Source organism: Porites lutea, chromosome 9 (genome assembly GCF_958299795.1).
Source record: "Porites lutea chromosome 9, jaPorLute2.1, whole genome shotgun sequence".
Lineage (NCBI taxonomy): Eukaryota > Metazoa > Cnidaria > Anthozoa > Scleractinia > Poritidae > Porites > Porites lutea.
The window spans coordinates 405,375-418,654 of NC_133209.1; the positions used below are offsets into that span (position 1 = coordinate 405,375).

Genomic DNA, 13,280 nt, shown 5'->3' on the forward strand with positions numbered 1-13,280 from the left:
AAAAAACTTGCAAATACGCGAAGCGCTATGAACGAAAAAGCTGTGAGGCCTTTGGGTCCAAAGTCTCTCCATCCCTCTTAATAGTTAACGATCGTTAACGGACTTGAACAAGATGACACCTGCAAATCACGTGAAGAAAAAAAAAAAACGCCTGATCACAGGTTAGTAGCTTTCTCAATGGCTCACTGGATCTCAGTTATTTAACAATTACTGAGTGAGGCTGTGTATGATGTGAAGATTTATGTGTATGATGTGAAGACTTATGTGCTTTTCGGCCTCGGCGGATAACAGCCTCCGAGAATACTCATTCTCCAACGAATTTTTTTCATCATTACCAAAAGAAATAGGAAAAGAAATGAATAGCAATATTCTCAATTATACTTCTCAAGAGATAAGTGTGTCATGGCCAATGGAGGAAAGCGTTTTAGTTGGATATAGAGTACTAAAGTGATGGAAAACTCCATACAAACCCTTCTAATTTTTTCTTGGGTCGACCCCAAAAAAATTTAGAAGGGTTTGTATGGAGTTTTGTAAGCATAACTGGGCTACGATCTCAGAGACAATTTGCCCCCAACTGCTCATTTTTGGCAAGTAGGCCTCTTGAACATTGTTCTTTCAGAATATCCTGACAAATCCCATAATTTCAGAAATTTCATTTTTATGACGTCACACTCTAGTACTCTATAACCACATACTACAGTCAGCATCGTCAGCGTAATTACCAAAGAGAGGAAATAAAAAAAATCTCGAGGCAACGAGAGCTGACCTGAAATACCTTCAAATTCGACTTTTACCTAGGAATAAACCTTACTCTATATCAAAGAACTGCAGTTGGTGTTTAATACCTCCTTAGGTTTTCATCAGAGAAACTCAAGCTGTACTCAGTTATGTCTTCAATTGATGAAACAGGATGTAGTGAGGCCTGTTCTTCAAGACTGCGCCTCAATCAAGCTATATCAACGGAAGAAAGTGTTGTGGAAATACCCAAGTCTGGTGAGATTGGAATTTAATGAGTGTGAAAGATAACGAGAGAAAAAAACAAATTATTCTTATTCTAGCAATCAGGAGTTTCGCTACTTGTAAGCACGTACGCACGTGCTGGGGGTACCTGAAAAAAGTCAAAGGTTCGTAAAACTTAACACAAAACCAAAAAAAAACGACAAGGGAAATAAATGAGACATATCATGTTACTGTGATCCCTTAAAGAAGGCTAGCCTGCCAAGTTTTACAAAGAAAAGATAACAGGATATTTTAATTTTAACGTATAAAGCTAAATAATCATTAGCTCCGGAATATATCTGTATAATAAACATGTTTTATAATCTGGATAAACATTAATAACTTGCGAGGTCATTTTCCTTTTCCAGGCCAGTATCTTTGGGGCAAAATTAGCCAAGATACACGCAGTAAGACTAGCCTTAATAAGGGGTTTGTGGGATATATATAAATGCTTTGAAGTGTATACAGATTTATTTCTATTCAGTTTTCTATTCTTTTTTTGGACTTAAATGATTATCATTTAGTGTCTCCAATTAGCTTCTCCACCTCAATACCTAGACACTCAAATAAAGTTCATCTTTATTTGTATGTCCCGTACATGACAGACAGAGGACGATTTGCCAGACAGACTAGTCTGGGGGTTATTGCACATAAATAAAGCCACTGTTTATACACTGAAAAACCCCTTTGCCGTTTTTAAACGGCACAAGTCCCCCTAAATGCCGATTTTTAAAGAACGAAAGACTTCAATAGAAAGGTGGTAGAACTTTTGTTCCAATCACTTCGTTCCACACTTGGGCTCCAGTAATGAGGATACTGAGCATCCGTTGATGACTGAACAGGATATCATAGCGAGCCCTTTCCTCAGTTCTTATCTGCGGCTCAATCAAGCCATACCAACAGAAGAAAGTGTTGAAGAAATACCCAAGTCTGATAAGATTGGAATTTAACGTGAATGACAGACTTGAGGAAAGAACTACCACTTTTTTTCTGGTACCTCAGTGTACCCACGTATGCCCGCAAGTAGTCTAGCGTAAATTCTTTAACAACAATTTTTTTAAACAAAACACACCGTTCAGATCGGAAATGTCGGTTTTGGCCGAAGAAGCCACTTGATTGGATCACTAAACACGAATATTAGGGTGGGAAAAGGCGAGAACTACACAGTGATATCTCAAGGGGTTTTAAGGCCTGGGTCAAAGATGTGTTCTGAATATATAAATAAATGGCAGTATCTTTCGCTAGGAAACCTAGAACAAAATGAACTTTTCCCCAAAAGTAAATCTTGAGGTTTCCTTGTGCCTTAACGTTTAGATTATGGTCACGTGACGGAAACTGGCGAATTTACTTTGTTTCGATAAACAAATTGGTATTTCTGAAAGATGACAAACATACCTAACTTTCTACGTTTGGAATGAATGTACGCGAAGTTTAAAATTAAAGTTTTAAATAATTCAAGATTAAATTTGGGTATTTAAAATGATGTTTTCCCTCATAACATTTTATTGAAGTGCAATGGACGGTCATTCCAAACGTAAAGTGTTAGAAATATTTAATATGAATTACAAAAATGTTTTTTCCCGATTTCTTTCCTTAAACCGGCCACCAATTGGTCAATAATTTACGATTTTTAGCAAAATGGTCACGTGACATATCACGTGCCTTATTAACACAATGTTTGTACTTTAAAATGTTAAGGACGATGAGTTCTTTATGTGTGCCAAACTTTAATTTAGCGCCATCATCTATGCCAAAGATATAGCAAATAATTCATTTTCCACAAGCAAACGCCTTAGTCCCAGGCCTTAATCTATTTAGGTCTTTATTAATCACCTTCCTTGTCCCGCTTTTAGAATCAACAATGCCTCCAAGTGATGAAAATGTATGTGGAACTTCTCCTGTTGGGCTGCTGAATTACGCAATATCAGTCGACAGTTTGGAAATCCTACACGATTCGAACTCTGTTTCTAACATTGCACACTCCGCCGGTAAGACGTAAATATCATTATAAGTTTAAAAGTTGTGTGTTTAGTCCGCTCTGAAAACGCTTATGTGACAGCTGTGTTTGCAAAGTTTGATAATTACTAATAATTTGTTTAACAGTCTAAATTAGTACAAATTAGCGTCTTGAAGTCTCACCTCACGATTCGAGCTCTGTTTCTAAAAACGAGAAGTCCAAAGACCAGTGCAAAGCTGATTCAGAACAACGTGTATTGTTTTTCATAACAATATTTCGGCTGGTCATACCAGCCTTCTTCAGGTTTACAGATGTTACTGAACTTATGTAGGAATCACAATGTTATATAGATGGAGAATGTCGCAATAAAAAGTCGGTTTAAAGTGAGAGGCGGAAATGACGTACAACATAAAAACTGGAAAGGAAAAATACTAAGGATAGGGATTACAATAATTCGTCCCGGCCGTTTAGGCCATGAGGTTTAAGAGTCATGTCCTTATCTATCAATTGCGACTCCCTAGCCTTACGAACTGAGTCACGTGAAGAATGAATTTTCTCTAGTGAGATTAACTGCATGTCAGTATGAAAATGGTTAGAGTGAGAGAGAAAGTGTTCAGAAACAGTAGTGGGTTTAGATCAAGAGCCATAATAGGACTATATGGCTCTTGGTTTAGATTTAATGTTAGTTAAACGTAAAAGTGCCTAATTACCTGTTTTATCGAGAACAGCCTGGAAGACACGACAGCAACCTTTTTTTTCCTCTGAACTTTGATACTGTCCTTTAGAATTCCACTGAAAAAAAAATTTGCCAGCCTTTGACGAATTAAACGGGATGGAATAAGCGTGATAAAGTTTAATAAGGCAGCGCAAATTCAATTTTTAATTGACGTTTTCGTAGCCCGTCGTCGTCCTTGTTGCTTCGGTGGCAAAAAAAATGTTTTACATAGTTTATTTCATATTATCAGATTGATAACTTGCAAAAATAATTTCAGTCCTTTCGTTTTCATTCACTTGTTTTAAAACCTCTTTGTAAACTTTACAAGAATTTTCTTTTTAATCTGTTCCTTTGCTTGAGGCTTTTAAAGCCACGGCTTTCGTCACATGGTCTGTTGCTGAAAAAACGGTTGGATTTTTGACGGTAAAGTAATGGCGTTACTAACAACTTTTGTTTCTATTCTGAAGTAATTTTTCCCAGTGAGTTTTTTTAAGGCTTGTAGATAAGTTCCTGGTTTCAGCTTAGCCCCCTTCCGAAACACCCCCACTTTCAACCTCCAAGCTTGCTCCGTGGTCCCTGATATTCCTTTCACTCATAAAACTGCACTCCTCCTCTTTATTAAGATTATAGTAATTGTACCCTAGACAGATACAAAGAAGCATTAAGTAATTGTTGAGCGAATTTCTTTTTAGCATCACTACATTCTTTAAAAGACGAAAGGGCACAAAGTGAATCCCCTTTAGCCAGAACAGCATCGGCTGCCCCATTGCAGCCTTACGCTACTGTCTACAGTAGGCCTAATTCAAATCCAACTGCTGAGCCAGAGAAAACTACTAATATGGAAACTACAGGGAATGTGGACAAACACATTCCAACTGCAAATGTCTGCTATGGTGGGGACGTTGAATTAGGAGAAGCCGTTAACCTCAAGACAGGAAGGCAGCTCTTCCGTTGGAATCTGATCTTTAATCTCATCTTGTGGATCCTTGTTCCTCTTCCTATCTGGTTGCCTTTCGTCTCCCAAGAGATCTCGCTTTTTCTCCTTCCAAGCATTCAGGGGGCCTTTATCGTATTCTGGATTTGCGTCTGCTTGTTGGCCATAAGAACTACAGCGGTCATGTTTTGGAACAGAAAGACGGACTTCAAATCCAAGTGCGACCAGTTGATGAAGAAATGTAACAAGGATCCTGAAGCACAAACAGCTGAGAAGACACCGATCCAACACGTAGCAGTCTTGGCTTGTTATAAGGAGCCTGTGGATTTGATTGCTGCTTCAGTTCAAACTCTGGCCAATCAAACTGTTTCTTCCAGAGTAACCATGGTGGTGTCATTCGAGGAAAAAACTCCGAACCTGTGCAACAAACAGCAGGATTTGGCAAAACTCTTCGGATCACAATTCCGTGAACTTATTTTTGTTACGCACCCCTTCGGCATGGAAGGAGAGATCCCAGGAAAGTGTTCAAACAGCAACTGTGGCATTAGGACAAGTATAGCACACATGGAGAGAAAGGCTGGCAGTAACTTTGATCCGGATAGGATCCTTATAACAACTGGCGATGCAGACTCCAAATTTCATCCAAGATACATGGAAGCGCTGGAGTACAAATACGAGCGAGAATTCATTAAAACAAAAGATCTCGATAGAAAGATGGTAAACTGCTTGTTCCAGTCACCACTACTCTATAACTGGAATTTAGATGCAGCATCTGTTGTTACCAGATTGACTGGCATGTTGCGTGCATTCCTCATGATGGGAGCCATGATTCCATTTAATGTCAACACTATGAGCATATACAGCTTCTCAGCTTCTCTGTGCATGGCTGGGCAGTATATCCATCCTGCATACCAGATGGAAGATATAATCGCTCTCATAAGGTAAGATGAAGCAACGTACATACACAAAAAAGAGAACTGCACTCTTTTTGAACACCCCGTGTATAATCCGCTTAAGGAACACAACAATTACTTTTTTCCTGAACTTTATCCTCGGTAGTACATTTAAATCATGATTCGTGTTGCTATATTCTTTATATTGAGAATAGCTATGGCCGAGTGAGCATGGCTAGTATTAATCAACTGAGTCAAGAAAGGCAATTTACACCGAAAAAAGATTGAAAAGCTAACTCGCACGCTAGTCCTTCGTCAGAGCGAACCAAGGAATTGTAGGTAGTGTGGTTCATATATCGAGCGGCCGCGGAGCTGTCCTAGTTAATAGTGTGAACTGGTAACATAAAAAACAAGAATAATTTAGTTGAATAAAAAGCGTTTATTGATTCCGAGGAGATTTAGAGAACCGATCTGAGACATGAATTTTATTGCAGGTCACAAAGTTAGATTCTTAGCAGGGAAGGTCAATTTATGGTACTGTCATTGATCTGTCTTTTTCCTTTTTGTCCGATGACGTCATAGGTGGATGGGAGTCTGCAAGAGACGGCTTCGCATTGTAATGGTTCCCGTACCCACTCTTTCCGGTCCAACATCTGGAAGGGTGATTGAGGAGGAGTTGGAGGAATGGGCACGACAGGCGCGAAGATGGACTATTGGAGCTGCTGAGGTGTTTCACTACTTCATGGTCAAGTCAAACAATATTCCATTCTTTACTGCCTTGTCCTGGGGAATCACTTTCATCATCTATTATGGTAGTTACTTGTCTTTATTTATAATCATCATCTTCACTTTAACAAAATTCTGCAATTTGATTGGCTATCGGTAGCCCTGATTTCAGCATTAATAACAATACACCCTACATGAGGTTCAACAATGTAATAGGACAACACATCACGTGACTCTCTTTGTCCCGTTCTCGATTTTACGGAAGAAGCCGCCATACAAGGTTTTATTTTGAAACTAAAACTGATATCCCACATTTGGAGCGATTTTAATAAATTCGCTTAATTCTGTCCATTCCCTTTACAGGTATTATCCTGTGCTGCTCGTCACTCTACAGCGTTACGTTGGCGATCTCCGTTAACTTTCTGTTTGTGGAGGTTCCAGTCATCCTTGAGTGGGGAATGTTAGCTTTCCTTGTGTTCAACTACGCTGTCTTCGCCTTGATCTTCTTGTTGGATCGAGTCACAGTCAGGCTGACGGAGCCGAGAGTAAAGGAGAGGATCTCTTTTGTTAGAAATCTTTACCATTGGATCGTATCACCGTTTGTGCTGACGGCCTACTCCATAGTGGAACTGTACGCCCTACATGAGGTCATGGTACGGGGAAAGAAGGTGTGCAAGCACGGGGCAAGCAAAAAGGATGCTCTTGGTTCTAAATAAACAACAATTTCCTATTTTAAAATTTCATGCTTCTCTTCCCGAATTTAAGTATTTTTTGACGCATATTTTCGCAGTACAAGTTTTTTCATGGTCAGTAAATAGGTTTATCAACAGTATTTATCTACGCAATATTTATTATTAATTACAGCAGACAAACGTAAAATAACAACTTTGCAACCAATAACACGTTTCATAGCATTTTTAGCATCGAAGTAAATGTACCTATTTTATTTGTACTCATATAATTGGCTAAAAAAATCTTGCTCCATTTTCTCGGCCAATCAAAAGCAAGATCGTAGCCAATCATCACGCGGTTGCACGAGGTATTGTTCGTGTCAGTGGAATTAATTAATGAGCAAACTTGAATATTTCCTAGTTCATAAATTAATTTTATTTCAGACTTAACGGCATTTAGTGTGTTTAATTTAATATATTTTTTTTACATGTAAATATATTTAGTATTAATTTATAAGCGGAATTGTAAGGTAAAAAAGTGTTGAGGACAATAAAAGCGAGACCTGGCAAGTGCGCCATCTTTTTTTAATAACCTTTTTTAAACCAACTAAATAATGGTCAGTTCAGGTTCAGAAAGAGATTGCAAAGGCTTGACAACATATCACGTTAACACAAGATTGAAGATGAGATCTCTGACTACATGAAGCGGTTTATCTTTCCTTAACTTCTGTAAAGCTTTCTTGAAATTTTCCAACGGATGAATAGTTTGAATGGTGGCAGCTTAACTACTCTGGATACTGAGTCAAATCCAAGGTGAACACTCGGCTCACTGTGCAGTCTTTGTCAGGCTAGAAAACAAAAAGAAACGTCATTAATGAACGTCAGTAACTCAAGTGATGAAAACACGGGCTGAACTAGACTGTTCAAAATCCCCTACTTTTCCATAAGATCGTCGGCATGATACACACTTACGACCGAGTCAAGCCTGGAAATGAGTACCAAATCTACTTAGGGGACGGGGGACGGTAAACAGCGCCCAAATATTATCATCAGAGTAAATGCATACTAACTTCAGCAGTAATTCCAATAAGAGCTTCTGCCCTGGTATAAAACTCTTCTTTGAGGGAAATCACAATACACTGGAAATGTTTTTCAGTTTCGCTGATAATGTACCTGGCGACCTAAAAAGAAGTAGTATGTTAACATTGCAAAACGAATAAAATCTCGCCATGATGGTAAACAATAAACAGTTATTTTATAAGGAGGCGTCTACTGACATGATTTACAAAAACGCGTACTGCAAAATCCACGGTTAATTATACAAGTAGGGCACGCCTTCAACAGCCGCCTACTTGTTTTCACATAAGATCTCTGATCTAGCCGACAAACGAAGGCTCGAACGGATCCCGCCGACCTGACTCAACAAAAGTACTGGCGTATTACACAGTCAGTTACCACATATGTTTTACAGTCAAACCAGGTCAAGCGTTCCCGTCGCTAACAAACTAATTAATTCATTAATGGAAAATGATTTCGTTTGTTGATTCAATGATCCATTCATAAAATGAATAACCCAACAGTCAAATTGTACCTCGATTCAATAATCAAATGTTGATTTGGTTTATGAACAAAATCTACCTGTTCTTTATTCTTGTCTGTTGTGTTCAATCGTATTTGCTTCCTTTTTCCTGCCGTTTGCGATTGCGTTTTTCATTGCCTTTAATCAAAATAACAGCTAGAATAGACAGACCGCAAATGCAAAGAAACTGACAATGGCCGAGGATCGAAATCCACCAATCACCGCACATAACCTGACCTCAGTTTGACCGTCGTGTTTTCTAAGAGGTCAGTCCTAGGTCTGTTGCACTGATTACAACAAACTGGCGTACATGTAACAGTTTGTTTGGGTTTGAACTTCAGAACTCGCCAGCACTCGACTCTCAGAAAAATTCTGAGGTCAACTTGTGGAGAGAGTAGTTTTTCAAAAAACAGTAATCGAATCAACATTCGATTATGGAATCGAGGCTAAATATGAATATTGGATTGTTCATTTTATGAATGGATTATTGAATCAACAAACGAAATCATTTTTCCGTGAATGAATTCATTAGTTCGTTAGCGACGGGAACGCTTGACCTGGTTTGACTGTAAAAATAAGCTTCCTAGCTCTTGCATCTCAGTTGTCGGAGCTTTTAATGTACCTTATTGATGTTGGTGTTGTCAAGAGCGGCGTCTATTTCGTCCAGGACAAAAAACGGTGCTGGTTGAAAGCTGCAATAACATAAAATCAGTAGTCAAAAAAGTAACAAGGGCCATTTAAGATTCTTTTGCACTCAAAGTATGATAGTAACATTCCAAGCTCGTTTCTAACGCGATGAATGGTATAAGTTACATGTGACAATCATATTGTTATTATCTAGAACAAAACAGAGCTACTTATTTACCTGTGAATACTGAAGAGAAGAGCAAGTGCTGCTACAGTTTTTTCGCCACCAGATAAATTATCCATTGGTCGGAACCTGGGCATTTACACAGCACTAATTAGTAAAACTAAAGAGCTCTGCTTAATACTGTATAAACCAAAACTTAAAAAGTAGTACTAATATTCTGACCTTTTCCCGGGCGCTACACAGTTGTAATTTATTCCTCCAAGGTAGGGCTCCTAGAACGGCCAAAAAACAACTTTAAGAACAAAATTAACACAATTTATCCCCCCCACCATTAAAGAACCACCGGAACCTTAAGAACATGACCTCTCAGTGGTAAAAGGACGGTAGACACTGAACAGCGATATACTGTGTTTTATGCTTATTACTATCCTTGATCCGAACTTAAGGGTCTGTGATTAGTAAATATTGCATACCTCGGCATCTTCAGGACCAAGGAATGCTTGTGCGCTGGCATTGTTGGCAATGTCCTGAAAGAAAATAAAGGGACAAGAGGAGTATAAATAAAATTATACTTGAACCGGCCTTAAATAATAATGACGTAATAATATTTGCTTTAAACTTACTATCACTGTACTTGTACTACAACCCCAAGCCCGGTATGTGTTCTATATATTTCAAGAACATGGTATAATAATTTTCTGTGTGGTTTATATTGACCTGGTAATAAGAAATAATATGTTACGTTCAGTTTTTGGTGGCTTCTCTTAGTTTTATAGCGGAGCTCTCGCGCGCGAAGCGCGCGCAGGGAGCACTATAGGTAAGAAAATTAGGTAATCTATGCATCCAACAAATTTTGGTACTGAGAAAATCGTCCGTACCGGGTACGTCCACCCCTTCATGTAAGAAGGGATGAAATTTTGCATTTCAAGCACCCGCTCGTTTCGGCGGTAAATCGTATACCGTAAAATTCCGAAAATAAGCCCCGGGGTTATATTTTTCAAAGGGCCTTTGTGAGGGGCTTATTTTTGGAGGGGGCTTATCTTCGGAGGGAAATTTGCGTTTGAAAATCGATTGGGCTGGCTTATAGATGGAAGTAAATTTACCGTCTTTGCTTTGTTTTACTATATATTTGAGGGCATTTTTCCAAGTACAAGACCCCGGGGACCTTATATTTGGAGGGGCGATTTAACGGTGGGTTTTTTCCGTTACCGGTTTGGGGAGCTTACATTTGGAGGGGCTTATACATGGAGGGGCTTATTTTCGGAATTTTACGGTAGCTTTCCGGCCTTTTAGAGGTAAAAACAACAACAACAAATGTCGACTATTTCTTTCGACTTAATTTCAAGAGAAAGAGCTAGAGCGAGAGATAAAAACCAAAGGAGACCAATTTCGTTGGCAGAAAAACAAACAAAAATCATAGCGGCGGTGAGAAAAAGGGGAAATATTAGCCGCCAAAAAAGTGAAAATGAGGGGCAGCGAGAAAAAAGTGAACAGGTAGAACACATACATTTCCTCCATAAAACGTGTAACTGGAAAGTTTCTGGAAGTTTCGCGTTTTATTCGTTCAAAACAACGGCAAAGAAATGGACAAAAAAAGCGTGCAAAGTTGTTTTTTGCTAATTAGAAAAAAAGTGTGCTGCACGTGCAAAGTTTTTTTTTGGCTAATTAGACCTACTGATTGTTTTTTGGCTGTTTTCGTTTATATTTTGTTTAGTAAATTATAGATTTAACGAGAGCTTTTCTTTTAGCCCTGGCTAAATCTATATATTATATGTATATGTAAATACACGACAAACCTTGTAAATTTCATCTATTTTCGTTGAAATATGTTCAAACGCTGTCATGAAGAGTTCATATCTGGTGGTGAAAGAGACTGTCAGGGCTATGTAAAAGTATATTGCAGTTTAGTAAAATCCAACTAGTGGTCTATTATCAATGCTGCGTTCTGATTGGTTGAGCTACTACTAGGCTATATGTTATAGACCACTAGTAGCGAAAAGCGCGGGCTTTGAAAACCAAAACAATGGCGGCTGAATCACGTTTTACTAGCTAAAGTTGTTTTATCTCGATATTTTTGACCAACTAGTTGGATTTTACTAAAAAGATTATTCCTCTCGCCCTCATGGCCTCTGAGTCAATAGCCCATTCGGCCTTCGGCCTCATAGGCTACTGACCCAGAGCCCATTCGGGCTCGAGGAATAATTGTTAAATATTGATATTTACCTTGAATACAAAAGATAACTACTACTGATACGTCCAATCTCTACTCGAAAAAGTAAAGTTATATTATATTATCATAGAGTTATAATTTCATGATTTAATGAAACTTTACGAATGTAAGTCACTAAGGAACGACGAAATGCGCTCTGTTGTTTGTGGACCTAAAAGCATTATTTCCCTTTCATGCTACACACCTACTATGCACTACTATTCAATAATAAAAAAATGGTTCTCACTGAATCACAACCTTAATCGCATCTTCTAACCAACATCTTCCACACTTCCGCACCATTGGTCAGTACTACCTGAAAAGTTCCTTCTTGAAATAGACATGCGCAATAGGACGAAGAGTCTGTTTACTGACATGCGCAAAAGGAAGGAGGGCTCTGTTTACTGAAATCTTTCCTTGGTTACAAAACAAAGCAGCAAGCGGTGCACGCAATACATCAGCTTAGCAGTTTCTCGCGGTTTCTTAAAATATGCAATGACACGTACACTCGGGCGTACGTGCATTGGTTTGTATCCGCTTAGTCGTTGAAAGCTTCTACCGAACAATAAATAATGATTGAATTATCATCATGCATAAAATGGTCCCCTCAACAAAACAGCGAGCTATAAGCATATTTTATCTTCAGGTATATTTTCGTTTCTGAATTACTTTTAATTTAAACGGCTTTTTCGATATGGTCCAATAGTGGAAGATCTTGTCTGGTTGGAGCTAATTTACTGTAGGATAGTACTCAGTCAAATTTCGGGTATACAAATGGCACACTCTTTGTCAGGCTAAGAAAAAAAGAGAAACACGACATTACTGAATCCGTGCTACAGTCGTCATTAACTAAAGTGTTGAAAACATGAACTGAACTTTTGGATCAGTCGAGTGTTTAACTAACAGGACTCAAATAATACCAGAGTCGATGATACTTACTTACGCAGTAATTCCAATAAGAGCTTCCTTACTGGTAGATAAAACTCTTGCTCGAGGCAAGGGAAATCACCGGCTGCCGGGAAGTTTTTAATGTACCTCATGGCCTACACTGCAAAACAGTCCCAGCCAACAATTTTAATCAGAAACTTAAGTTATTTGTCTTTATGCTGCTATGTAGAGCAGGATGATAACGGTAATGGGGAATACAAGAAGTCCTACATACAAACGGAGAACCGGTGCCTCAAGATGGCTTTGATCAGTGATTGAGACCAATAAAACCTGAAAAGCTTGACTCTGCGGGATTTGCAGAAGATTTTTCTTTGCATTACAAATCTGTGCGACTAAAGAGTGGAGAACGTTAGTGAGAAAAGGCGTCTTTTTTTAATCTAGAACGGAACAAAATTTGCTCAGTCATTAAAAAAAAGGCCTCTGAGTGCTTTTCCGACACTAAGGTATATTGGACTGATCACTGACAGGGTTAGGGTATCAACAATGCATGATTAGAGAGGTTAAGCATCACCTTTACGTCAAACGGAAAAGGCGAATTTGTACCACATGACCAAGTTTCCCCTTTACTTATCGTTTACTGTTCATTATTTCAACACAACACGTGAAGCTTAAACTCCCTATTAACTAAACTTATAGATCCCTGAGTTATCAGATTTGGGCATGTTGTTAAAATATTTGTGAAAATGTTGTTCTTCTGTCCTGGCGAAGACATTGTCGTTGAGAAAATTTCAAAAGTCAGAGCAAATATTAAATGTTAAGTTCCACTATTACGCTCGAATCGCTGTTACACAGGGGCGGATCTAGGGGGAGGGTGCAGGGGGTGCGCACCCCCCCCTGA

The 13,280-nt window shown here is 38.7% G+C and overlaps 2 protein-coding genes across 2 annotated transcripts; one reads left to right on the top strand and one right to left on the bottom strand.

The window, feature by feature from the left end:
* The first annotated feature begins 5,314 nt into the window (after positions 1–5,314).
* LOC140948255 (uncharacterized) lies at positions 5,315–7,209 on the top strand. Its single transcript, XM_073397482.1, has 3 exons — positions 5,315–5,546; positions 6,081–6,310; positions 6,588–7,209. The coding sequence occupies exons 1-3, from the start codon at positions 5,320–5,322 to the stop codon at positions 6,938–6,940; spliced, it is 810 nt and encodes a 269-aa protein (XP_073253583.1). The 5' UTR covers positions 5,315–5,319; the 3' UTR covers positions 6,941–7,209.
* Positions 7,210–7,463: 254 nt separating this feature from the next.
* On the bottom strand, positions 7,464–11,336 carry LOC140948554 (structural maintenance of chromosomes protein 1A-like). Its single transcript, XM_073397808.1, has 7 exons — positions 11,082–11,336; positions 9,759–9,812; positions 9,508–9,557; positions 9,340–9,414; positions 9,097–9,166; positions 7,966–8,076; positions 7,464–7,743 (listed from the first exon to the last, which is right to left on the bottom strand). The coding sequence occupies exons 1-7, from the start codon at positions 11,127–11,129 to the stop codon at positions 7,681–7,683; spliced, it is 471 nt and encodes a 156-aa protein (XP_073253909.1). The 5' UTR covers positions 11,130–11,336; the 3' UTR covers positions 7,464–7,680.
* Between the last annotated feature and the right edge of the window lie 1,944 nt (positions 11,337–13,280).

Excerpts from the sequence above, each read along its gene's own strand:
- LOC140948255 (XM_073397482.1), top strand. The coding sequence starts at position 5,320 with ATGGTAAACTGCTTGTTCCAGTCACCACTACTCTATAACTGGAATTTA. Across the intron at positions 5,547-6,080 it reads GATATAATCGCTCTCATAAG|GTGGATGGGAGTCTGCAAGA; the intron begins GTAAGATGAAGC and ends ATGACGTCATAG. Across the intron at positions 6,311-6,587 it reads CACTTTCATCATCTATTATG|GTATTATCCTGTGCTGCTCG; the intron begins GTAGTTACTTGT and ends TTCCCTTTACAG.
- LOC140948554 (XM_073397808.1), bottom strand. The coding sequence starts at position 11,129 with ATGACAGCGTTTGAACATATTTCAACGAAAATAGATGAAATTTACAAG. Across the intron at positions 9,415-9,507 it reads TGTGTAGCGCCCGGGAAAAG|GTTCCGACCAATGGATAATT; the intron begins GTCAGAATATTA and ends GTAAATGCCCAG. Across the intron at positions 8,077-9,096 it reads ACAACACCAACATCAATAAG|GTCGCCAGGTACATTATCAG; the intron begins GTACATTAAAAG and ends ACTTCTTTTTAG.